Source organism: Gopherus evgoodei, chromosome 1 (genome assembly GCF_007399415.2).
Source record: "Gopherus evgoodei ecotype Sinaloan lineage chromosome 1, rGopEvg1_v1.p, whole genome shotgun sequence".
NCBI classification, from domain to species: Eukaryota; Metazoa; Chordata; order Testudines; family Testudinidae; genus Gopherus; species Gopherus evgoodei.
Genome location: NC_044322.1, coordinates 225,706,478 through 225,731,518, shown reverse-complemented (window position 1 = coordinate 225,731,518; position 25,041 = coordinate 225,706,478). Strand labels below are relative to the sequence as shown.

The 25,041-nt window shown below is 51.1% G+C and overlaps 2 protein-coding genes across 4 annotated transcripts in view; one reads left to right on the top strand and one right to left on the bottom strand.

Moving 5' to 3' along the window:
- Positions 1 to 4,302: 4,302 nt before the first annotated feature.
- LOC115637156 (C3a anaphylatoxin chemotactic receptor-like) lies at positions 4,303 to 11,902 on the top strand. The gene is made up of 2 exons (XM_030538125.1): positions 4,303 to 4,383; positions 7,562 to 11,902. Exon 2 carries the CDS (start codon positions 7,574 to 7,576, stop codon positions 8,756 to 8,758), a length of 1,185 nt encoding a protein of 394 aa, XP_030393985.1. The 5' UTR covers positions 4,303 to 4,383; positions 7,562 to 7,573; the 3' UTR covers positions 8,759 to 11,902.
- A 7,208-nt stretch (positions 11,903 to 19,110) lies between these two features.
- Positions 19,111 to 25,041, bottom strand: part of FOXJ2 (forkhead box J2) — a 42,629-nt gene continuing 36,698 nt past the window's right edge. For all 3 annotated transcript variants that reach the window (XM_030538116.1, XM_030538096.1, XM_030538104.1), the window contains exons 8-11: positions 23,667 to 23,768; positions 22,913 to 23,113; positions 22,178 to 22,276; positions 19,111 to 21,574 (exon numbers count right to left, since the gene is read on the bottom strand). In XM_030538116.1, coding sequence (XP_030393976.1) covers positions 21,486 to 21,574; positions 22,178 to 22,276; positions 22,913 to 23,113; positions 23,667 to 23,768 — 491 coding nt within the window. In that variant the 3' untranslated portion in view covers positions 19,111 to 21,485. The remainder of the gene's footprint in view (positions 21,575 to 22,177; positions 22,277 to 22,912; positions 23,114 to 23,666; positions 23,769 to 25,041) is intronic.

Here is a 25,041-nt window from a genome sequence, read left to right as displayed (position 1 = left end):
GGGGGGTAGGGGGAATGCTTCCTAATTTGCAGGTGTCTTCTTTGGAGATACAAATAAAAGCCTCACTGCATAGCTGTAGGGACAGTGGAGGGGGAGGGGGGATGGTGACGTTAAAAGCCCCGGGGAATGCTATTTGGTGTGCTGTACTCGATCACCCCAATGCCGGTGCAAAACACACCTGCTGAGCTCCCCCTACTTGACAGTTGGGCTTCACATTCCCAGAGACTGCAAAAGTCAGCATAGAAAACAGGTCAGGTTCCCTCTGATCTCCTTACAAATGGCAGTGTTCTCTGAATCCCAAATGCATCTGTGCTTGAAATTCTCCTTTTTCTGCACTGAGGGCCTCCCTCTCCCACCTCGGCCCAAATCCCAGCTGTAGCTCACCCCCGCAGAGATTCTGTTTTCTTTATCTTCAGAGTCTTCCCTTCTCCTCTTGCCATCCCCTGCTGGTGTGAGAATGATCACGGAGCTAAAATCACCCCTCCAATGTCCCTTTGAGCCCCTGACCTTTACAACACTTATGAAACAACATAATTACAGGCTCCCAGGGTCCACTAGGCTCTCTCACCCTGGCAGCCAATACAACAGATTCACCAGCAAAGAGGGATTGTAAAATGCAAAATGAGGGAGGCAGAGAAAGATGCTCTTGAGGTTTCGGCCTTCCAAGGTCTTGTCATGGCACCAGGGAGCCATCGCTCCACCCTCCACCACATGCAGGGCACCATGCAATGTGGGGGAGCCGATCTGATGTGTCCAAGGCCAGTGGGGGAGGGCCATGCTCGATTGCTGATAGTAATAATAATGAACAAAAGAAAAAAAGAAGGTAAAACAGGACGCAAGGAAGGATTATCTTCGGCAGCATCTTGTGGTGTCTTCTCTGGCGCAGAGAGAGAATATATATCTATATACAGGCAAGGCAGGGAGGCTTGGGCAGCTGGACCTGCGACCTTTCACCCCATGCTCCCCTTCCCTCCCAGGTCCCTCACAAGGGATGGGCTCTCAAGTCTGTAACATGCTAGGTGATCAAGTTCCAGTCAAAATCGTCAAGTATTTCCTCACTGGCGCCTGGAGGAGGGACTGGAGGCTGGGGGACTAGATAGTGAGCTGAGTGGACGGGGAAGAGGGAGAGAAGGGGAAATAGATGGTTAGAGGAGAAGTCAAGCTCTGTCCTACTGGGTTCTTGGGAACAATAAAAGGGGAAGTACTCAGGTGGTGTGAACTTCCCCACAGCAGTGACCTGCTGGGACACATTCCCCCTCAGGCAGCACACATTGCCACCCCAAGGCAGTGTCCTATCAGTGTCCAGATTGGGAGTACGCAATTGTGACGGTGCAGGACTCATCCCTGCGGCACCTCCTGCTGGTCTCTCAGGGAATTAGCACATCCAGTCTCCGGAGCACCCTCTGTCAGCCAGTGTCCTGCTGCTGCTTGGCCCCTATGTCCCTCCCAGGACCCCAGTGCCCCTTTAACTGGGTGCTGCCCCCTGGCAGTACCCCCATAGGCTAAGTCTCCCCCTCCCAGGAGAACCTCCACCCACTATCCCTGCCTTGCCTCAGTCATGGGCTACTGCCAGACACCAACTAGCCCCCATTCACTGGGGCAGACTGCAGTATAAGCCACTCATCACTGGCAAGGAGTGTTTTGACCTGCTGCCTCTGGCTACCCGTGGGGCTGCCCCTGCAACCCAGTACCTAATAGGCTTCACCAGGCCTGCAGTCCAGGGCTTTCCTAGGCTGGAGTTCCCCAGGTCCCTTGGCCTTTCCCCAGCCCTGCTCCACTCCAGATACCTGGTTAACCTCCTTGTAGCCAGACCCTTCTCTCTCTGAACCAGAGGTGAAAGTAAGCCGGTACAGTGTTCCGGTAAGAGCCAGTATGCCGTGCCGGACCACACCGGCTTCCACGGCAGGGATTTAAAGAACTCTGGCTCCCCACCGCAGTGGACAGCCAAGAGCCCTTTGAATCCTGCCTGCGGCTCGGGCAGCTGGGCTGAGGCTGGATTTAAAGGGTTCAGAGCAGAGCGGGCAGCCCAGAGCCCTTTAACCTACGGCTTCGGTGGCCAGGCTGGGGCCGGATTTAAAGGGCTCTGGGCTGCTGCAGCTGCAGGCAGCCCAGAGCCCTTTAAATCTGGCCCACGGCTCCGGCAGCTGGGATGAGGCCAGAATTTAAAGGGCCTGCAGCTCCACGGTGGCCGGAGCCCCGGGCCCTTTAATTTGCCCCTGAGCCCTGGCGGCTCCCAGTCAGCTCTTCAGCTGGGAGCCCTGGGTTGATTTAAAGGCCCTGGGGCTCAGAGCCACAGCCAGTGCCCCAGGGCCTTTACATTTTGAGAGGCACCGCCTCTTCTGGATGAGGCCACGCCCCCCCTCAGGACTCCCGCAGTACTATTAAGTCCTGTAAGTTACTTTCACCCCTACTCTGAGCACAGAGAGACTGCTGAGCTCCTGGCTCCCAGCTTCTTACGTACGGTCAGCTGAGGCCTGATTGGGGCGTGGCCCAGCTGCGGCTGCTTCCCCAGTCAGCCTAGTAGCTGCTTTCCCTGCCACAATCCTCTCCCAGGGCTGTTTTCACCCCTTCAGGGCAGGAGTGGGGTAACCAACCTGCTACAGGGGTCATGTGGTCTAAGGATAATTGCAGCAATGGGATCTTCCCCGTGAGCTGCCCTCAACACTGTTCAGCATCTAACTAAGGCCTAAGGAGTCTGTCAACATGAGCTCCCTCACAGCAGTGCCCAGTGAGCACCCAGCTGTGGGAAAGGGGTGTGGATGGGCAATGAGAGAGGGAGTGAGAGAAGTTGGACAACTGAGCTTGCTCTTAGCAGTGCCGTGGCAATGTCCTGCTCGTGGACCTCCTGCAGTCTAGGCTCCCTCAGCCCTACTCCAGCTGTCTGACAGCAGTCTTGGGCTCCCACACACAGTTCTGCCAATGTCCCTCAGTCCTGCCCTGCAGCCCCCCTGCTTCTTCATGACTGGCCTCCTCACATATAAGGAAATAAGTTCATATCCATTTCCTCTGATTGCTTCAGGGCGGAAAAGAACATCACTGAAAAGAGATGCAAATTCATTTCCTTCTACTTCTGCTGGGGAAAGGGTACAGAGCTTTGTAAAGCTCATTATATTTTTCTTTCCTCTTTTATGTAATTTATTTATGGTGATGGGGAGGGAGCTGTTAGAAAACAACGCATTTATATCCACAAATGGGGAAATGAGGGTGCAGTGTGGTTATATAGGGAGACCCGCTCATTTTTTCCCTAAGATATGTGCTAAGACGTGCTTCAATTCCCTTGGCTGCAAATCAAGGATCTGGTCTGGCTTGAGTGAAAGTTACTGGAAGGTCCTAAAGGTATTTTTCATGTGCTGGCTATTGTCATTAGAACGTCATATGCCATCGAGTTACAGACAGACAAACAGAACTTGCACTGAGGTGAGTGTAAAGTTTTGCACAGACAAACAGAAATACTGTTGAGTTGAAAGTAAAGCCCCACTGTGCTTGGCCAATTATTCTGTGTAACGTCTCACTGCATGATATTATTGAGATAAAAAGCAGAGTAAAAGTTACAAGATTTGACACCTACATGAATCAGAAAGCTGTAGTATTTTCAGTGATGCTACCTACTGTAAAAATGGTTGATGCTCATGCTTCAGAGAGAAATCTGATCATCACCTGATGGCTGGCAAGAAATTTCCTTTCAGTGAGGTGCATTATAGGGTTCTGTGTCTTCTTTTTGAGACATCTGGCACTGGCCTCTGTTAGACATGATATTCCAAATTAGATGGACCAGGTTAACAGGAATTAGAATATAAGATTACATGGATGCAGTATGCAGGAGACAGCATACACGACCAGATGGATCAATGTTCTGATCTGCTACAACAGGAAGTGGGATACTAGACAAAATAGACCAGTAATGTGAGACGGTCCAACAGGCTATGGGATACTGAACTAGATCGAGCAATGATCTGTGTTATCATGGCAAGAGACAAGAGACAAAATGTACCGCTTTGATCTCATGCAGTGAGTCAAATTTTCTTATGAAAACTTTGATTTCCTATAATCATATCTATGCTCCCTAATAACTTCTAGGTCTGCTTACTCTTCCATTCCTTCTTGTTGTAAGCACTATACATGTCCACATGCAACTGTTGCATTATCTCAGCAGCGTCAGGCCAGATGTTCCGCAGCTCATGTTATCTGATTACAGAAGTGACTCATTCTTCTCCTTCTGCTTGGGTGCAAAAAAAAATTAAGATAACAGGGTTAAAAAAAAGTCAGTTCCTAAACTGACCATATAAGTTGTTCTTTGGTGACTCCAGAGCCAGTGCTTAAGACAAGAGCTATGATCAGAGTGGTTCCTGCTCATCAGTGAATTGAGGAATCTGCTGTACCGGGGTATGTACAGAAGACAGACAGCATTCTGTCTTTCTGTTCTGCAATTTCTCCATATTGCTCTTTCCCTCCGTCTGTCAGTCTTAAAGCATCTCTCTCTCCTGGTCTTTGTAGTTGTTTGTTACTTCCTTCATGCCTTCTTAAAGCATCTCTCTCTCCCTATGCTGCTCTCTTTTAGGGATCTAGAAAACATTGCGATTCATCCAGCTCCCTGTCTTGGAGCAGGATTAATTTCAGTTTGTATAAAGCATCTTCTTTTGACTATCCACTGTATACATTCTGAGAGGCAGCTTGGTGCAAGGGCCAGGGCAGCGTTCTGTCTTGGCTCTGTTTGTGTATCAGCGAAGGAGGTTATTTCATAGCAGCACCCCCTCAGGAAGGATAAGAGACCTGCTAGTACAATAAGCAGGACAGGGGTGATCTTTAGCTGGAATAATAATGGTCTGTGATTTGGAGTTGAAGGAGCAGGTGTTTAGCCTCAGCCCTCCAAGGGGTATGTGGTTTATACAGTAACTTCTGCCTGCAGAACAGGGATTTGTTACAACTTGATGAGGAATAGTGAGCCCTGGGTTCTAGTCCATCTGTGTCACTGACTCCGTGAGGGACCTGGAGATGTCATTTAAAGTGCATTTCTGCTCTGAAAAGCGGCATTGTGAGTCTCACATTGACCGTCTCTCTCAAGGACTTATATATGTATCAAATTTACTCAAGTGACAAGTAAAACAATGTCCTTTTGCTCTAACTCCCAGTCCAACAAACTTGGGGCTTCTCTTCACGTACACTGCCACAGGGCCGCAGTAGCACCGGTGCAGCTGCGCCACCGCAGTGCTTATTGAGGATGCTCTTATGCCAATGGGAGAGCTTCTCCCCCTGCGTAGTTAATCCATCTCCCCACGAGGCAGCAGATATGTTGGTGGGAGAAGCTTTCCTATCGACATAGCGCAGTCCACTCGAGGGACTAGGTCTATATAAATACTTCACTCAGGCCTGTGGATTTTTCACACCCCTGAGCGATGCAGTTATACAGATATAGGTCTGTAGTATAGACCTGGCCTTGTTCTGGGATCTTGGAATGCACACCTCAAATCAATTCAAAATGCTACACTTCCTGAGCAGTCTCTCTGAGCACATCACCCACCACACCTTTGTTTCCCTCCACTGGCTCTCCCTTCTTCACTGTATCAAATACAAACAACCAGTCTTTACTTTGGGCTTGGCTACACTCACACTTTACAGCGCTGCAACTGGGGTGTGAAAAACACCCCCCTGAGCGCTGCAAGATACAGCGCTGTAAAGCGTCAGTGTAATCAGGGCAGCAGCGCTGGGAGCGCGGCTCCCAGCGCTGCACGCTACACCCGTAAGGGATGTGGTTTACATGCAGCGCTGGGAGAGCTCTCTCCCAGCGCTGCCGCTCTGACTACACTCACACTTCAAAGCGCTGCTGCCTTCCTTACTTATGTAGCCCTTCCTTACTAAGCCTTTATTAGCTATTTTCCTGGGAGCAGTTCCCCCATCACAATCTATAGTGTCCCTTCTTAAAACTCACCTCTGCTGTGATGCCTAAAGATCTCTTAACATTGGGTAGGCAGCTGATGTGGTAAGACTGCTGTTTATGTTAATCATTATTTTATTGTTTACCTTGTCCTCCCCTCCTTGGTATTTCATCCATCTTTTGTCCCATCGTATGTTACAGACTGTAAACTCTTTGGGGCAGGGCCTGTTTGATTTTTATTGTGTGTGTTCAGTGCCTGATTGGAGCCTAGTTGCTAGTGTAACAGAGATTTCTAATGATGATAATAACAACAGAATCACGCTGGGTTCTCTCCTTCTCATGCTTTACCAGCAATAATGAAGATGTTACATGCTGAATTAGACTCTTGGTGACCCCTGTGCAACTTCACTATCTTCCGATCATGCCCTCAGTGATACTTCTGCAACCTGATTCTCTTTATGGGTCTGGCATCAGTCTACCTGCCTGGAACTTGTGAACAATTCTGTTAATGCACAGGAAGAAATAGAATGAAGTTGCCTCTCACTGAGCTATCTTGGCTCTGTTAGGGGAACGTGAGTGAAAAGCAGTCAAAACTATTTTAGTCATTCAAGTGAGTAAATCTGTTCTGAACACATCCAAGGGCTGAGGGAGAGGTGTTGTTTTTACATTGCCATTATTCAGAATAAAACTGTACTTTAATCTCTCCGTGCCTCTTTCTTCATCTGGAGATAATCACAGAATCATAGGATTGGAAGGGACCTCGAGAGGTCATCTAGTCCAGACTGCTGCAATCATGGCAGGACTAAGTGCCATCTAATGACACTTTCTGATGTATGTAGAGGTCTTTGAGATCTATTAAATCCTGTTATTACTCCATATTCCAATTTCTCTTCTTCTCTCAATAGCTCTCTTTATTTACCTCTCTTTCTCTATCCATCTATTTCTTACTCTTCATCCTATGTCTCTCCTTCCTTGGAATAGTGGGGGTTGGGGAGTGCTCAGGATTAAGCTGCATTGGCTAGGAAAGCAGGGGAGAAGGAAGATTTACACAAGACTTTTGCTGACAATGTCCCCTTCTGTATGGAATTGCTGACTCCACAGTTTTAGTTATTACCTCAGGGAAACAGTTGCAAATCAGAGGCTCATGGGAATGCAAAAATTGCTTTCAAGGCATAAACCTCACCATCCAAGAGAGAGGAAACCACTTTTATTTTAAAGGAAAGAGGAACTAAGACTGAGTTTTTCCAGTAAAAGAGAGAATTATATATATTTTATAGAGAGTTAAAAAGAGGTGAGGAGGGACAGCTGGAATTAGGGTAATGGAGAGTGTCAATAAAGGATAATCTCTACTAAGGATAGTGCTGGCATTAAAGGTGATTTTGGACATAGGAGAACCTGAGTACACCAACACTTATACTGTGGCACTATGACCACATCTAGTGGCTAGACCACATAGAGACGTAGGATTTTGCAACAGCCTTTGCACTAGTACAGCCAGGTCTTCCTGCTCAGGCAGTAGGGGGGACTTGTACTTTCATGCTTCTAGGTTCAATCCTGAGTGCTGACAGCCCACACAAGGATGTTTGGATACATACAGAAAGTGTAATCTTGGGGCTGGACACATACAGCAGGCAGTAGGGTGTGTTAATGATGTTAATAGCAAATGATCTTCTATTTTTTTCCCACCAGTATCTAAAGACTATGTCTCTGTTCCTGAGTAGTAACAGCACATACAAGCCAGATGATGGTGCCACACTACAGTATGCACCGGAAATCATTGGTTCCTTAATTATCTTCATTCTCACCTTTATCCTGGGCCTCCTGGGCAACGGCTTGGTGATCTGGGTGGCTGGCCTGAAAATGAAGCGGACCGTGAACACTGTGTGGTTCCTGCACCTTGCCATCGCTGACTTCCTGTGCTGCATGTCTCTGCCATTCTCCATCATTCACCTGATCCTCCATGAGTACTGGCCATATGGCTACTTCCTCTGCAAGGTTATCCCATCAGCCATCATCCTCAACATGTTTGCCAGCGTCTTCCTCCTCACTGCCATCAGCATTGACCGGTGCCTGATGGTGATGAAGCCAGTTTGGTGTCAGAACCACCGTAATGTGAGGCTTGCAACAGCGATGTGCTGTTGTATCTGGCTCTTGGCCTTCATTATGTGTTGTCCTGCCTTCCTGTACCGTAAGACCTTCAAAGATGAATTTGGCAAAACTGTTTGTACTTATCAATTTGGAGATAGGGATTATGAAGATTATATAAATTATGGGAATGATTCAGCCATGAGCTCCAGCATATCCTCAGATGAATATCCTGGTGGTTTCTCCAGCACTGATATTCCTGGCACCCTGTACAATGATACTATCTTATTGGGGAACTTGAATGATTACTTCTCCTACAGCAGTCAGCCAACCACCCTACTGGCCATAAATATTACTAGGATTGTCTTTGGCTTCCTCCTTCCCTTTAGCATAATGGCAGCTTGCTACATCCTTATAGTCATTAAGATGCATAGAGTCCAATTTACCAAACCCCGTGGTAAGACCCTGCGAGTGATCCTGGTTGTGGTGGTTGCCTTCTTTGTCTGTTGGGCTCCGTTCCATGCAGTTGGGGCACTGTCTCTCCTAGCTATGCCAGGCACTGGATTTAGGGAGGCAGTAGCACTGTGGGACCACCTCTCTATAGCACTGGCCTATGTTAACAGCTGCATTAACCCTTTGCTCTACGTATTTGTGGGGCGGGACTTCAGGCAGAAGGCACGCCAATCAGTGCAGGGCATCTTGGAGGGTGCTTTCAGCGAGGAAGTTACACGCTCCACTTCCTACTCACGGGACAGGATCAAGACTTCAGCAGACAGGGATATCAGCAGCAACACTCTCTAAAATGGGGCTTCTAGACAGCACTGCCAGGGCAGGGGCGAGGGGACACATTTGCAGTTTCTTTGGCAGTGACTTTTTGCTTTAGGACAGCAGAGCCAGAACAATGAGTTTGACTATAATCTGTATGGGATGCCCATGGGGATTGCGGCAGTTCCGAGCAGGCCAACCTCCCACTGAATAGCCTCCTGTTAGACATGCCAAAAACAGGAATCTTCTGATGAGACATACAAGGGAGACAGAGAGCCCCTTATTTGAGAGAGAGAAGTGCACTTGTGAGATGTGTGGTGGGATTATGTGGTTTCTCCTTTGACATTACTAAAGAAGAATGTTATTGCAGAATATCTATATACTACATTTATTGAGTATGTATCACATCATCTATACCTGCTAAATTACAGGGAGAAGTTACTTCGATATTTCTCCTTGGAGTTTGTCATTGTACCCATCCCCACCCTTAACTCTGCTTCAGCTAGGATCCTGAACTTTTTTCACAGCAGTGCCCAGAAGGATTGGCCTCTAGGAATTCTAGTTTTCCTCACAACAGTGCATTGTAGCAGACATCCCCTACCTGGTCATCAGCACTGGAAGCTGCCTTTCAGGCCAGTATTCCTAGGGTCTTTCAGTTTCAGTTAACCATGGCCTTCCTCCCTACTATTCCTGTCCCCAAAGGGCCACTTCTCTTATTTTCATGGCAGCTCACGGAGAGTTTCTACATCGCAGCTAATACATCACTGCACAGAATCAATAACTGGGGCATAAGGGGCAATTTTCTGAAAAACAAACCTCATGCTATGGACATAGGTTCATTAGAAATAGGACCCTCCTTTATGGCTTTAGAAGGTCCCCTTGATATTACAACCTGAGATACAATGATGAGGCAATTGAGGTAGGTCCCACCAATCATGGAGATGTCCCTACTGCATCTAAAGCTGCTGGATACCCAAGTAATCCAGCAAGTAACCCTAAGCAGGCTGGAGCTGAGTCACCCCTTCTGTAAAATTTCAGAAGTGAGATGGCTTGGAAGGTAGTGTGCCTGAATTCAAACTGTATGCTTCCATTAGACACGAGAAAGGACTGAGAGATGTGGAAGGAAGTGGCCACACAGAAACACACAGTGCTATAAATACTCATGTACACGAACAGCCTGTTGTTTCCTTCAGTGCAAAATAGAGTTGGGCCAAAGCCACAGTTCTGATCAGATATGAACTTCCCCAATGCTTAGAGTATTCTAAACCTAGAATTCGACTAGACGTGCAAAGTAAAAGATGCGTATGGAAAAGTTTTAAAGCAAGGGAGCGCTATCTATACACATGGACACTACCATGACTCCCACGTCTCCAAGTGTAAATAAATGCTGCAACAAACAATGCTGACATCATGGTAGGGCTCTACTATATACCACAGAGCAGGAAGTGGGGTGGATGATGCACTTTTAGAACCCATAACAGAAATATCCAAAACATGAAACTTTGTAGCAGAGGGATTTTTACTATCCTGGTATTTGTTGGGAAAGTGACACAGCAAACCACAAAATTCCCATAAGTCTTGGAATGTACTGGGACATCTTTTTGTTTCAGAAAGTGGAACAAGTAACAAGTGGGGCAGCTACTTTAGCCTTGATTCTGACTAACAGGGAGGAAATTGTTGAACATCTGAAGGTAGAAGGCAAAATGGGTGAAAGTGATCATAATATGCAAGATTTTATGATTCAAAGGAAGTGAAGGAGTGAAGCAACGAACTTCCAAAAAGCAGCCTTTAACTAACTCAGAGAACTTGTAGGTAAGGTCCCCTGGGAAAAAAATCTAAGGGAAAAAGGAGTTCAGCAGAATTGCCAATTTCTTAAAGAGACAATATTAAAGGTACAACTGTAAATTATCCTGATAGAAGGAAATATAGGAAGAATAGTAAGAGGCCAATATTGCTCCATCAGGAGCTCATTAATGACCTGAAAACCAAAAAAGAATCCTGCAAAGAGTGGAAATGTGGATAAATAGATACGGATGAATGCAAAAGAATAGCACAAGCATGTAGGAACCAAATCAAAAAAGCTAAAGCACAAAATTAATTACACCTAGCAAGGCACATAAAAGGCAATAAGAAAAGGTACTACAAATGTATTAGGAGCAAGAGAAAGGTGAAGGGAAGTGTAAGTCCACTACTCAGTGGAGACGGAGAGCTTATAACTGAGAAATTAAGAAAGCAGAAGTGTTCAATGACTATTTTACTTCAGTCTTCACTAATAAGGTTAAGCGTAAGTCAATGTTTATTAATATTAATTACAAGGAGAAGGAACACAAGTCAGAATAGGGAAAGAACACATTAAAGATTATTTAGGTAAATTAGCTGTGTTCAAGTCAGAAGGGCCTCACAAAATTCAAATTAGGATATTTAAGTAACTAGTTGAAGCAATCTCTGAACTGCTAGCAATTATCTTTGAGAACTCATGGAGTGCAGGTGAGGTCCCAGAGAGCTGGAGAAGGGCAAACATAGTGCTTATATTTAAAAAGAGGAACAAAAAGGACTCAGGAGATTATAGACCAGTTAGCCTAACTTCAATATCTGGAAAGATAATGGGACAGATTATTAAACATCTAGTGGATAATAGGGTGGTAAGCAACAGCCAACATGGATTTGCCAAGAACAAATCATGCCAAACCAACCTAGTTATCTTCTTTGACACTGTTATTAGCCTAGTGAATGGAGGGTAAGGGAGGGATAGCAGTAGATGTGATATATCTTGACTTTAGTAAGGTTTTGACACGTCATGTGACATTCTCATAAGCAAACTAGGGAAATGTGGTCTAGATTAAGTTACTATAAGACAGATGCACAAGTGGTTGAAACACTGTACTCACTCAAGGAGTTATCAATGGTTTTCTGTCAAAATGGTGAAACGGAGGGAGAGCATCTCATGGGTACCAACTGGGGACAATCCTAGGTCTGGTGCTATTCAATATTTTCATTAATGGCTCGGATAATAGTGTACTTATGAATTTTGCAGATGACATCAAGCTGAGAGGCGTTGCAAAAACGTTAGAGGACAGGATTAGAATCCAAAATGACCATAACAAATTGTAGAATTGGTCTGAATTCAACAAAATGAAATTCAAGAAGCCAAATGCAAAGTACTTCATTTAAGAAAGAAAAATCAAATGCACACCTACAAAAATGGGAATAACTGGCTACATGGTGGTACTGTAGAAAAGGATCTGGAGTTATAGTGGATCACAAATTGAATATGAGCCAACAATGTGAAGGCTAATGTTCTAGCGTGTATTAACATGAGTGCTGTATTTAAGACACAGGAGGTAACTGTCCCATTCTACTCAGCCCTAGTAAGGTCTCATGTGGAGTACTGTGCTCTGTTTTGGGCACCACAGTTTCACTACTAACTGTGGTATGTAACCTATTACTTAAATCAGCCTCTGTACCAGATGACTGGAGGAAAGATAATGTGAAGTCCTTTTAAAGAATTGGCATAAGAGGTGATCCTGAACACTACAGGCTGGTAAGTCTAACTTCAGTACCAGGCAAACTGGTTGAAACTATAGTAAAGAACAGAATTACTAAACACAGAGAGAGAAATCCTGCCTCACCGATAAGACGGTTACTCACCTTTGTAACTGTTGTTCTTCGAGATGTGTTGCTCATATCCATTCCAGTTAGGTGTACGCGCCGCGCGTGCACATTCGTCGGAAAACTTTTACCCTAGCAACTCAGTGGGCCGGCAGGTCGCCCCCTAGAGTGGCGCCACCATGGCGCTCCATATATACTCCTGCCGGCCCACCCGCTCCTCAGTTCCTTCTTGCCGGCTACTCCGACAGTGGGGAAGGAGGGCGGGTGCGGAATGGATATGAGCAACACATCTCGAAGAACAACAGTTACAAAGGTGAGTAACCGTCTTTTCTTCTTCGAGTGATTGCTCATATCCATTCCAGTTAGGTGAATCCCAAGCCTTACAAAGGCGGTGGGGTCGGAGTGAAATGTGGCAGAATAAAACTGCCGAGCCAGAGGCTACAGCCTCTCTTGACTGCTGAACCAGGGCATACTGCGAAGCAAAGGTAAGGACCGAGGACCAATGGAGCTTCGCGACAGGTCTCGTGGGTAGAAACACGAGCCAGCAAGGCGGCGGATGAAGCCTGAGCCCTGGTAGAATGCACGGTGATGTGGCTTGGGGAAATATGAGCCAAATCATAACAAGTGGGGATGTCCGCCATCACCCAAGATGAGATCCTCTGAGAGGAAAACAAGCAAGCCCTCCCTTTGGCCCGCTACCGGGGCAGAGCTGGGGCACCTTAGGAAATGATTCTGTCAGCACAATATAATGCGAGCACTCCACAGATGTCCAAGGAGTGCAACGGTTATGCCCATTGCGTTGAGCTGTGGGTAACATGAAAGGCCAAAACACCTTAGGGAGGAAAGCCGGGTGCGGTCATAACTGCACCTTGTCTTTGTGGAACCTTCGTAAGAGCTCTGATCTCAGAGACCCGTCTGGCCAAGACTAGGTTGAGGTCCCAGGGCGGGGCTGGGCGGCGCACCCGAGGGTGCAAGCGCTCCAAGCCCTTGAGGGACCTCGAACCCATAGAGCGTGGGAAACTGAACGTCCATCTTAGCCTGCTGGAAGGTAGGGATGGCCACTGAGAGTATCCTCAGCGATGATACCGCCAGATCCTGCCGCTGAAGGCCAGAGGCAGGCCAAATAGAGGGGATCGAGACCTCAGCAGGAGCAAGATCGAGCGTACTGCAGCTGTAAAGGAAACGCTTCCACCTGGCTCGGTACGTTGACCAGGTGGAAGGCTGCCTGTCACCCCGACTCAGGTACGCAGGAGCCACCGTGAGGCGAAGAGGCTGCAGGTCCGAGTGACGGAGCCTGTCATTGCCCTGAGTGATGAGGTCTGGGCTGACAGACCGAGCAACGTGGTATGTCAGTGCTGCCTGGACCACTCTGGAGTGATCATGATGATGCACGCTCTGCCCCTGCGGAGTTTGAGCAGGACGTAACGAACCAGTGGGAACAGTGGGGAGGCATAATGCAGTTGGCCGTTCCACGGCATCAGGAATGCGTCCAAGATCGATTCCGAGGAGAGACCTTGGAAGGAGCAGAACACCTGGCATTTCCTGCTCTCGCGGTGAGCGAACAGGTCTGTGTGAGGAAACATCTCCACTTCCGGAAAGCGGGACGCCTCACATGGGGCAGAGTGATCACTCGTAAGACAGGAAAAACCTGCTGAGTCAAAGAGTTAAGACGTTCCGAACGCCTGGGAGAAAGGACGTCGCCAGCTCCATCGAGTGGGCCATGCAAAAGACCCGGAAATGGATGGCCTCCTGACAAAAAAGGGGGGAGGACTATGTCCCCCCTGAATACTTATGAAGCACCTGGCCCTTGTGTTGGCTGTAAACACCGAGATACAACGGCCTCGCAGCTGCCGCTGGAACCCCTGGCATGCCAGGCGGACTACTCTCATTTTTGGGGCATTAACAAGGAATGCCAGCTTCTTAGAAGACCAAAGGCCTTAAGCTCGGAGGCGACCATGGGCACTCGAGCAGAGAGATGATGCGTCCGCCGTCAGGGGCAGTGAGGGCTGGGGCGGATGAAACCGCATCCCTGTCCACACCAAGGAGGGAGTTAGCCACCACTCTAGGGAGCCTAAGACGTTCGAGGGAACAGTGACTACCATGACCATTGGCTCCCTATCCAAGCGGTACGCCGAGGTGGGCCGGACTTGGAGAGGACGGAGGCGGAGCTTGGCGTGTTTGGTTACAAACTTGCGGGCAACCATGGACCCAGGAGACTGAGACAAGAGCGAGCTGAGGTCGTTGGGAAAGCCTTCAGACCTCAGATGATTGTTGCCCTTGCCTAAAACCGCAGTTGTGATAAGCAGGCTCCGGCTAGGTAGGAGACCAGGATAGCCCCTAGGAAGCCCAACCTCTGCGTGGGAACCAGAGTGGATTGCTCTATAGTAATCATCAGGCCTTGATCTGTGAATAAGACCGTGACGATGCCCACGGCTGAGCGGTTTGTGTCTCAGAGTCTCCTCGGATAAGCGAATCGTCCAGATACGGAAAAACGCATATCCGACATCAGCGACGGAAGGCGGCGACTATGGCCGTAAACCGGGAGTATTCACCGCTGGCTATAAAGCGGAGGCATCTCCCGTGTGGAGGGAAGATGGCACTGCGAAAGTACGCGTCCTTCATATCCAGGGCGGCATAGTAGCCCCCAGGAGGCAAGGATGGAATAATGGTTCCCAGGGATACCATGTAGAACTTCAACCTTATCCTAAACCGGTTGAGTCCATGCAGGACCAGGGAGGTCTGAGACCTGTGTTCGAGTGGGGGACTAGGGCATAACGGGAGTAAAATCCCTTGCCCCTTTCGTCCGCTGAAGGGGGACAGGGCTGGAGCAAATTAAAGGTGGTACCTATGCTCCATCGTGCGCAGGACCCAGCGATCTGAAAGTAACTGGGGCCATGCCAGGAGAAAGCGGGATCGGGATCCCGTCCTGCGACTGGTACACCGCCCTCCGGCGAACCTTGGAAGGTCCGTCTTTGGTCCCAGTGGTAATTGCGAGGGACCTTGACTTTGGCTTTTTAGGGGGCCTGACGTTTGTCTGCAACCACCTTGGCCTTGCCGTTTTCCAGAGTTCTGCCTCTGGCTAGGCACAGAGTATGGCGGCTGGGGCCCTAAAGGCCTGCGTTTGGTCGCTGGCGTATACATGCTGAGACGCATTAGGACCCTATTGTCCAGCAGGCTTCGCAGTCTGGGGCTGTCTCTGCCGCGAAGATGCCTTTTCCAACAAAGGGTAAATTCTTTCCCCCGTCCTCCAAGACGGCAGCGAACTCCAGGTGGGAGGTTCGAGGGAGAAACTCCTCCACCCAGGTGCTATAATTATCGCAGCTAAGCAAGGCTTGTTGCTTTGCTACCCAGAGGTGCAGGGCCCCTGCAGAGTACACCTTGCATTCGCCAAGGCTCTTTCTGCTTCGGGGCTGGCGCCCGCTGGCCATCATATCAGGATCGTGGTCCTGAGCATAAAATCTGCGCATATGGCTGACACGAATGCGTGTCCGGACGGCCATGGAGGTACTAAAAGAAGGCATGGGCCGAGTCTCTGACTCACTCGGACCTTGCCCAACTCGGCACCGGGGACCGGCATCGGGAGGCGTATCGGTACCTGGAACGAGATCCAGACCCGCAACCAGAACGGTGTTGGGAGGTCGACCGAGATCTCGAGGCTCGGAGAAGAGCTACAGGAGTCAAGGTACCTGCCCCGGTGCCAGATGTAGGAACGGTGCCGATAGCGGGTCGGCGAACGGGATACCGACCGGTGCAGCGAGTGTGACCAGTACCGAGGAAAACAGCACCGGGACTGCCAGTGGTGTCCGGCGTGCCGACAGGATTTGGAGTGTCTGCGGGACCGTGATCATGAACGGTGCCGCTCTGCTGTACTGACAGGGGACAGTCCCTTGAAGAGACTGTATTACCCGTACCGGCGGTGCCCGGGTCAGGCAGCACTGACTCTGTCATGGCACTGAGAGCCCTCGCCGTTGGTAACATCTCCGGCGTGCAGGGAACAGCAGGCTCAACCACAGTGCGTACTGGGGAGCTGTCAGGCACCGGATTCGACGGCCCTCGTGGGGCCGGGATCCACGGTACCGAGGTCATCAGAGCTTCGGTAGGAGCCGGTGCCGGGCGAACCGAGTTAGATAAGCTGTCTGGCTGCGGTGCCGTCAGCACTGAAGCAGCGGGAGTAATACGCTCAACCACGGCGCGTGCCGGGGAGCCGTCGGGCACCGGATTCGATAGCCCTTGTGGGACTGGAATCGACGGTGCCGATGTTGTCGGTGCCTCAGAGGCTTCGGTTGGCATGGAAGCAGCCGGAGCAGGAGCTCAACCACGGCGCGTGCCGGGGAGCCGTCAGGCACCGGATTCTACGGCCCTTGCGGGACCGGGATCGACGGTGCCGACGTCATCGGTGCCGCAGCAGGTGTCGGTGCCGGGCGATCCGACTTAGACTAGCCCTCTGGCCGCGGTGCCGTTGGCACGGAAGCAGCCGGAGCATTAGCTCGACCACGGCGCGTGCCGGGGAGCCGTCAGGCACCGGATACTACGGCCCTTGCGGGACCGGGATCGACGGTGCCGACGTCATCGGTGCCGCAGCAGGTGTCGGTGCCGGGCGATCCGACGTAGACGAGCTCTCTGGCTGCGGTGCCGCTGGCACGGAAGCAGCAGGAGCAATACGCTCAACCACGGCGCGTGCCGGGGAGCCGTTAGGCACCGGATTCTACGGCCCTTGTGGGACCGGGATCGACGGTGCCGACGCCATCGGTGCCGCAGCAGGTGTCGGTGCCGGGCGATCCGACGTAGACGAGCCCTCTGGCTGCGGTGCCGCTGGCACGGAAGCAGCAGGAGCAATACGCTCAACCACGGCGCGTGCCGGGGAGCCGTCAGGCACCGGATTCTACGGCCCTTGTGGGACCGGGATCGACGGTGCCGACGCCATCGGTGCCGCAGCAGGTGTCGGTGCCGGGCGATCCGAGGTAGACGAGCCCTCTGGCTGCGGTGCCGCTGGCACGGAAGCAGCAGGAGCAATACGCTCAACCACGGCGCGTGCCGGGGAGCCGTCAGGCACCGGATTCTACGGCCCTTGTGGGACCGGGATCGACGGTGACGACGTCATCGGTGCCGTAGCAGGTGTCGGCTCCGGGCGATCCGACTTAGACGAGCTCTCTGGCTGCGGTGCCGCTGGCACGGAAGCAGCAGGAGCAATACGCTCAACCACGGCGCGTGCCGGGGAGCCGTCAGGCACCGGATTCTACGGCCCTCGTGGGACCGGGATCGACGGTGTCGACGTCGTCGGTGCCGGGTGAGCCATCTTAGACGAGCTGTCTAGCTGTGGTGTAGCTGGCACAGAAGCAGCAGGAGCAGTAAGCTCTACCACGGCGCGAGCCGGGGAGCTGCCAGGCACCGGATTCCATGGTCCTGGGGGACTGGAATCGACGGAGCCGAAGTCATCGGTGCCTCTGCAGGTGACGGTGCCGGATAACGCAACTTAGGCGAGCTCTCTGGCTGCGATGCAGGTGGCACGGAAGTAGCGGGAGCAGGGGGCTCAACCACGGCGCGTGCCGGGGAGCCGCCAGGCACCAGCAGGAATCGTAGACTCTCTCGACCTCAGAAGAAGGGAGCGGTGCCGAGTCGACATCGGTGCCGGCGACGGTCGGTGCCGAAAGGCCTTGGTGGTACCGGCGGGGTCCGGTGCCGAGGAGGTGCTTCTGCCCGCCGCTTGAACATCGCTCGGCGCCCAAGGTGGAGGGATAAGTGAAAGTCCCGCACCTTTTTGTTCTCGGCTTAAAAGCCTTGCAAATGGGGCACTTATCTGTCAAGTGTGATTCCCTGAGGCACTTCAAACAGGAGTCATGTAGATCTCTCTTCGGCCGCGGCTTCTGGCAAGCCGGGCCCCTTTAAAAACCCCGTGAGCCATGCATGGCTCCGGCACTGGGCTCATGGAAGGGGCTACTTCCTGAACCTCGCTAACTAAACTAACCATGTTAGCAAAGAAAACACGTATAACCATACAAATATATATATAAAAGTGTTATAACTGCATAATTATATACGAGAAAACGAGTAGCTAGGGAAGTGGAGGTCAGCTAAGCCGCGCTCCACTGTTCCAACGACCGACACGGGCGGTAAGAAGGAACGAGGAGCGGGTGGGCCGGCAGGAGTATATATGGAGCGCCATGGTGGCGCCACTCTAGGGGGCGACCTGCCGGCCCACTGAGTTGCTAGGGTAAAAGTTTTCCGACGAATGTGCACGCGCGGCGCGTACACCTAACTGGAATGGATATGAGCAATCACTCGAAGAAGAACTACTAGAATTCTTGGAGGGGGTCAACAAGCACACAGACCAGGGTGATCCAGTGACTACAGTTTACTTGGGCTTTCAGAAAGCCTTTGATAAAGTCCCACACCACAGTCTCTTAAGCAAAGTAAATAGTCATGGGATAAGAGGGAAGGTCCTCTCATGGATCAGTAACTGGTTAAAAGACAAGAAACAGTGTAAAGAATGAATGATCAGTTTTCACAGCGGAGAGAGGTAATAGCGGGGTCCCTCCAGCATCTCTGGTGGGACCAGTGTAGTTCAACATATTGATAAATGATCTGGAAAAAGGAGTAAACAGTAAGATGGCAAGGTTTGCAGGCAATACAAAAATCACTCAAGACAGTTAATTCCAAAGCTGACTGCAAAGGGTTACAAAGGGATCTCATAAAACTAGGTGACTGGGCAACAAAAGGGCAGGTGAATTTCCCCTGACCAGCTGCCACTGAAAAATAACTCAACAGCAGCACCAAAAGGGTTAAACCATAAACATTCACTTTTTGTTTTTATTAAGAAAGCATGCACAAAAATAAACTCGTGAGGCCACACCCCCTCTCCTCTCTCTTTGACACAAAGCATCATGGGCCACACCACAGTGCAAGGGACTCCTCTCGCTTGCAGGCTGATCTCCGTTGACTGCATCCCTTCACTCCTGACAGGCTACGTCACCAGCTTGCAGTGCAGTTCCACGTGTCCAATCCGATGCCATCTTGCCCACAAATGATGCACGGTATTTCAGGGGTGGGGGGCGAGGCTGGTTTGCACACTGACCGGCATATATTTACATATGCAAACGATGCGCAACTGAATATGCAAACAAGGCAAATGAATATGCAAGTGAGGAGCACTTGACTACGCAAAGGAGCCATCTTGGTTTGCTTTCAGGGTTTGTTTTCAGGGTTCTCTGAAAGGCCAAGCGGCCTCCTGAACAACTTCCATGGGCCCGGCTCTTGGGAACATCCCCTGCAAAGCACTGAGTGGCACCTGGAGGGAGGGGATCTCTGCAGCTCTGTGCCACAGAAACCCAACTGAACATGGCTTCCTGGTCTTATCATTCCCATCCTGGGCAACAGAGCGAACTGCTGGCTAACTCCATGCTGAAGTCGGCTCTGGGATTCCCCACTTCTCTTGGGAATGCTCAGTGATGACCATCCCCACTTAAAAAAAACACAACAAAAAACAGTACCCCCCTCCCCCCATCAAATCCAAGACTGTCCATCTTCCCGACAAAGATCCAATTGGTTTATCTCAACAGCAAATTATATAGCGATGCTAAATTATCTCCCCCAACCTTGGCATGTTGAGTCCCCATGATGGTTTGCTTCCAACTTGGTTCCCCTCACCAAGAAACAGGGGCTAGGGGGCTACAAAACAGAAAGAGGAAACAAGAGGTTTGACAGAACAGAGCCACACTAGAAACAGGGGGACAGCCAGGGGACACAGCTGGGGAAAGGGCAGCTCAACACTCATTTCTGCTTCAACAGTGCTTCTTCCCATCCTCCCCATTCCTCCCTTTGCCTGCGCAGTTTAAATATCTGACAAACATCTCCTGTCCTGTCATCTATGCTTCTGAAACGTAACAACTGTAAAGCCTCACACCTCTTAAACTGGGGCTGGGGGAGAGGGGGTAACGGGGGGACAACTCCAATCTCTAACCTGCAAGTCCCCAAATCTCCCTCAACTCTGAGCAGTGGCTTCTTCTTTCCATCCTTGGTTCGCTCCCCAATAGGAACCACTGACCGGGTATTTATGCAGACAAGACTCGCTTTGCTTGCATCCTTGCACCACAGGCAAGGACAGTCTCCAAAGAAATTAACGGGGGGAATAACTAACTGAACAAGAACTGAGGGGTAGGGGGAATGCTTCCAAATTTGCAGGTGTCTTCTTTGGAGATGCAAATAAAAGCCTCACTGCATATCTGCCAGGGACAGTGGGGGCGGGGGTGAGGGGGAATGGTGACGTTAAAAGCCCCGGGGAATGCTATTTGATGTGCTGTACCTGATCCCCCCAATGCTGGTGCAAAACACACCTGCTGAGCTTCCCCTACTTGACTGGTGGACTTCACATTTCCAGAAACCACAAAAGTCAGCATAGAAAACAGGTCAGGTTCCCTCTGATCTCCTTACAAATGGCAGTGTTCTCTGAATCCCAAATGCATCTGTGCTTGAAATTCTCCTTTTTCTGCACTGAGGGCCTCCCTCTCCCAGCTCGGCCCAAATCCCAGCTGTAGCTCACCCCCGCAGAGATTCTGTTTTCTTTATCTTCAGGGTCTTCCCTCCTCCTCTTGCCATCCCCTGCTGGTGTGAGAATGATCACGGAGCTAAAATCACCCCTCCAATGTCCCTTTGAGCCCCTGACCTTTACAACACTTACGAAACAACATAATTACAGGCTCCCAGGGTCCGCTAGACTCTCTCACCCCAGTAGCCAATACAACAGATTCACCAGCAAAGAGGGATTGTAAAACGCAAAATGAGGGAGGCAGAGAAAGATGCTCTTGAGGTTTTGGCCTTCCAAGGTCTTGTCATGGCACCAGGGAGCCATCTCTCCACCCTCCACCACATGCAGGGCACCACACAATGTGGGGGAGCCGATCTGATGTGGGGGAGGGCCGTGCTCGATTACTGATAATAATAATAATGAACAAAAGAAAAAAAAAAGGTAAAACAGGACGCAAGGAAGGATTATCTTCGGCAGCATCTTGCGGTGTATTCTCTGGCGCAGAGAGAGAATATATATCTATATACAGGCAAGGCAGGGAGGCACGGGCAGCTGGACCTGCGACTTTTCACCCTATGCCTTCCTTCCCTCCCAGGTCCCTCACAAGGGACGGGCTCTCAAGTCTGTAACATGCTAGGTGATCAAGTCCCAGTCGAAATCATCAGGGATTTCCTCATTGGCGCCTGGAGGAGGGACTGGAGGCCGGGGGACCAGATGGTGAGCTGAGTGGAGGGGGAAGAGGGAGGAAAAGGGAAAGAGATGGTTAGAGAAGTCAAGCTCTGCTCTACTGGGTTCTTGGGAACAATAAAAGGGGAAGGATTTAGATGGTGTGAACTTCCCCACAGCAGTGACCTGCTGGGACACATTCCCCCTCAGGCAGCACACGTTGCCACCCCGAGGCAGTGTTTTAAGCCCTTCAGGGCAGGAGTGGGGTAACCACCCTGTTACAGGGGTCATATGGTTTAAGGGTAATTGCAGCAATGGGAGCTTCCCCATGAGCTGCCCTCAACACTGTTCAGCATCTAACTAAGGCCTTAGGAGTCTGTCAACATGAGCTCCCTCGCAGCAGTGCCCAGTGAGCACCCAGCTATGGGAAAGGGGTGGGAATGGGAACAAGATGAGGGGTGAGACGAGTCAGGCAACTGAACTTGCTGTCCCCAGTGCTGTGCCAGTGTCCTGCTGGGGGACCTCCTGCAATCTAGGCTCCCTCAGCCCCACTCCAGCTCTCTGATAGCAGAGGGGAAAGGCCCTGCCAGCATGTGCTGCTGGACGGCTGAGACAGCTGGGGTGGGAGTCATATTACATGTCTTCATTTCACCCCTTACCTGGGCGATTATACCCTGGATTGTCCTGGGTGGAAATCTGGTACATAGGAGATGGCCCGGAGAAGAGATGGGGAGGCTGAGGCTGACCATAAGAGTTCACTGCCAAAGGAAAGGGAAAAGACCATGAGTGATCCCCTCACCCAGCTTGGCTAGCACTGACTGGGCTTCACAGCTCAGCTGCAGGACAGACTGACTGACACACGCCACAGAGAATCAGGAAGTGTTCAGTGGACAGGCCCTGACAATGTGTTACAGCACAGCCATGGTACTGAAACGATACTGTGTTCTACTGGGTTAAAGTGGGGAATTTTTTCCCATCACCCCCTCCCTAGACATGTCCCAAGTCGGGTCAAAATCAAGCTGCTGCAAGGCCATGATCTCTCTACACTGCCCTTGTCTGCTCCTCATAGAGCGTCATCCTACTCTCTCTCGTACCACAGGTTCTTCAGTGCAGGGGAGATGGTCTTCTTCTCTCCAGGGCTTAATTTGTGCCAAGGCTGGTCAGGGCTGAGCCCCGGCACCTCTTTCATTACAAATTAAGGACTGGGTGGTACATAGTCTGTATGAAAGAGACTGCCAAAGACTGAGTATTTTTGAGCAGCATCGCACTGGGGTGTTCAGTGCCCTGGTGCTTAGCATGGTGACAAGGTGTCCATCACCTCTACACAACTGGGAATCTGCCTCATCCATTTGCATGGCATCCTGTGTCCCCCTCCTGCCCACCCTGCTGTGTACCTTGGTTCATGGACTGCTCCTGCTTGCCACTATTCAGGGCGCAAGAATCAGAGATTCGGGGGGGCTGCTGAGGGCCCCCCAGGTGAGGGAGCTGACCAGTCTGGGTTAGAAAGTGATTGAGGGAGTCGCAGAGGTTGGCAATGTGGTGCTGATCCAGGGTCCAGTTCTTCCGCTCAGCCTGGCGCAGGCTCTCCATCAGCTCTGCAAGGCCAATGGGGGGGGGATGAAATCCAGTTACTTCATGCATATTGCTCCCTCTCCTTGCCTAATCCCTAACCCTATGGGTACTCCCTCGGGAATCCTCCTTTCTTCACACTCAGGGGCTCACCATTTCCTTTCTCACAGCTGTATACCCTCATAAAAGTCCCTTTCTTTACACTCAGGGCTTCCCCACCCCATGCATGCCTCTAATCTCCGCTGTGCACTCTCTGGGGAGCTCCCTTTTTCTAGTTGCAGCGTATCGTCTCTGACACATGAGTGGGATAAGCAGCAGAAGGGACTGGGAAGTCATCCATCTATCTTCTAGCTGCCCCCATCAACACTGTATCTGAGGGCCCCAAAAACCTTGAATGGATTTCTCCTCCCCACAATCCATGAGGCAGGGTAATGCTATTATCTCCATTGTACAGATGGGAACTGAGGCTGAGATAGGCTGAGTGACTTGCCCAAGGTCACACAGGAAGTGTGTGGCAGAGCAGGGAATTGAACCTGGGTCTCCCACTGGGTCAAGCAAGAGATGGGATCTCCCACTGACCTGAGAATTGGGAGTGTTCAATGCTAGACCAGTTCAGCCGGTTCACCATCTTGAAGCTTTCCTTCAGGGAGTCAATGTTGGAGCACCACTCAGGGGGGAATGCTGTAAAGCCAGGCAGACAAGACATTACAAAGGAGTAACCTCCCTCTTCTCCCACCAGTACCAGGTTTACAATTGCACCAGTGGCGCCAATCCCATCCACAAAAAGGGGCCTTGGCCCAGCCCACTCCACTTGTGCTGCACCCTCAGCTGCTGGCTCCTCTCCACCTCTGGCCACTGCTCACTCCTCTCGGCCGGCCCACGGCTGAGTGCTCCTCTCCGGCCCCAGTGACTGTCTGCCAGTGATGGGGCAGAGAGGAGCCCTCAGCCTCTCCCTGCTACTCTGCAGAAGCAGTGGGCTGGGGAAGCCAGTGGCTCCTCCCCCTCTAGCCACTGCAAGGAAACGCCTCCTCCACTGCAGGCACCAGCGCCAGGCAGGCAGGGCCAGGTCAGGCCCCGGGGGACAGGACCACTCTGTGCTCCTGCGCTTCAGCGGTCCTGCTCCCTAGCACTGTGATGGGAGGGAGGATTCCTGCTCTGAGCTGGCACAGCAGGGCCAGTGAGTGCACCCAGGGGGCAGGGTGTGAGGAAGTGGGTCTGTTGAGGGGTGCTGGACAGTGTGGGAGGCTTGTGTGTTTGGAGTGCTAGGCAGTGAGGGGTCTGTTGCGGGGGGTGCCGGGCAGTGGGAGGAGGTCTGTGGGCAGTACTATGTAGTTGCGGTGGTGGGGCTGTGGGGAAGGACACTGGGCAGTGGTGGGCGGGGGAGATCTGTATATGCTGGTGCATTAGGGAGTGAGGGTTCTGTGCCGGGTGCTGTGCATTTGTGGTGGGGGGTGGTGTTGGGCATAGTGGGTCTAGGAGGCACTGGGCATAGGCAGTCAGGGGGTGTTGGGTGGGAGGAGTTGGCTGTGTGGCATGGCATGGGCCCGCCCCGGAGGGGAAGGGGCAGGCTGGCAACACAGGGCCAGGCAGGCCATTGTGCATCTGGCGACTACTGGTTTGTAAACAGTGTCCTCGCACTGGCATGGACAGAGCAGGACCACCTCTGCCATGCCATGCCCCGTTTTCCTGGGCCAGCCCCTTCCTCAGGAACCAACCTCCTCTTGCCATGCTCCATTGCAGCCCTCAAATATGTTTGGCCCCAGGCCCATAAAAAGTTAATCCGACCCTGTCTCCCCCCATGTAATATAAAATAAACAGAACCTGGCCCTGTCCATTACTTGCCAAGAGACCCTAAATCTGCACTGGACAGGAATTTAGCTTCCCTGGTCATTCAGTACTCAACTTCCCCCTCATTTCTGCACCCCATGCCTTGTGGGGCTGGATCCCCCTTTGC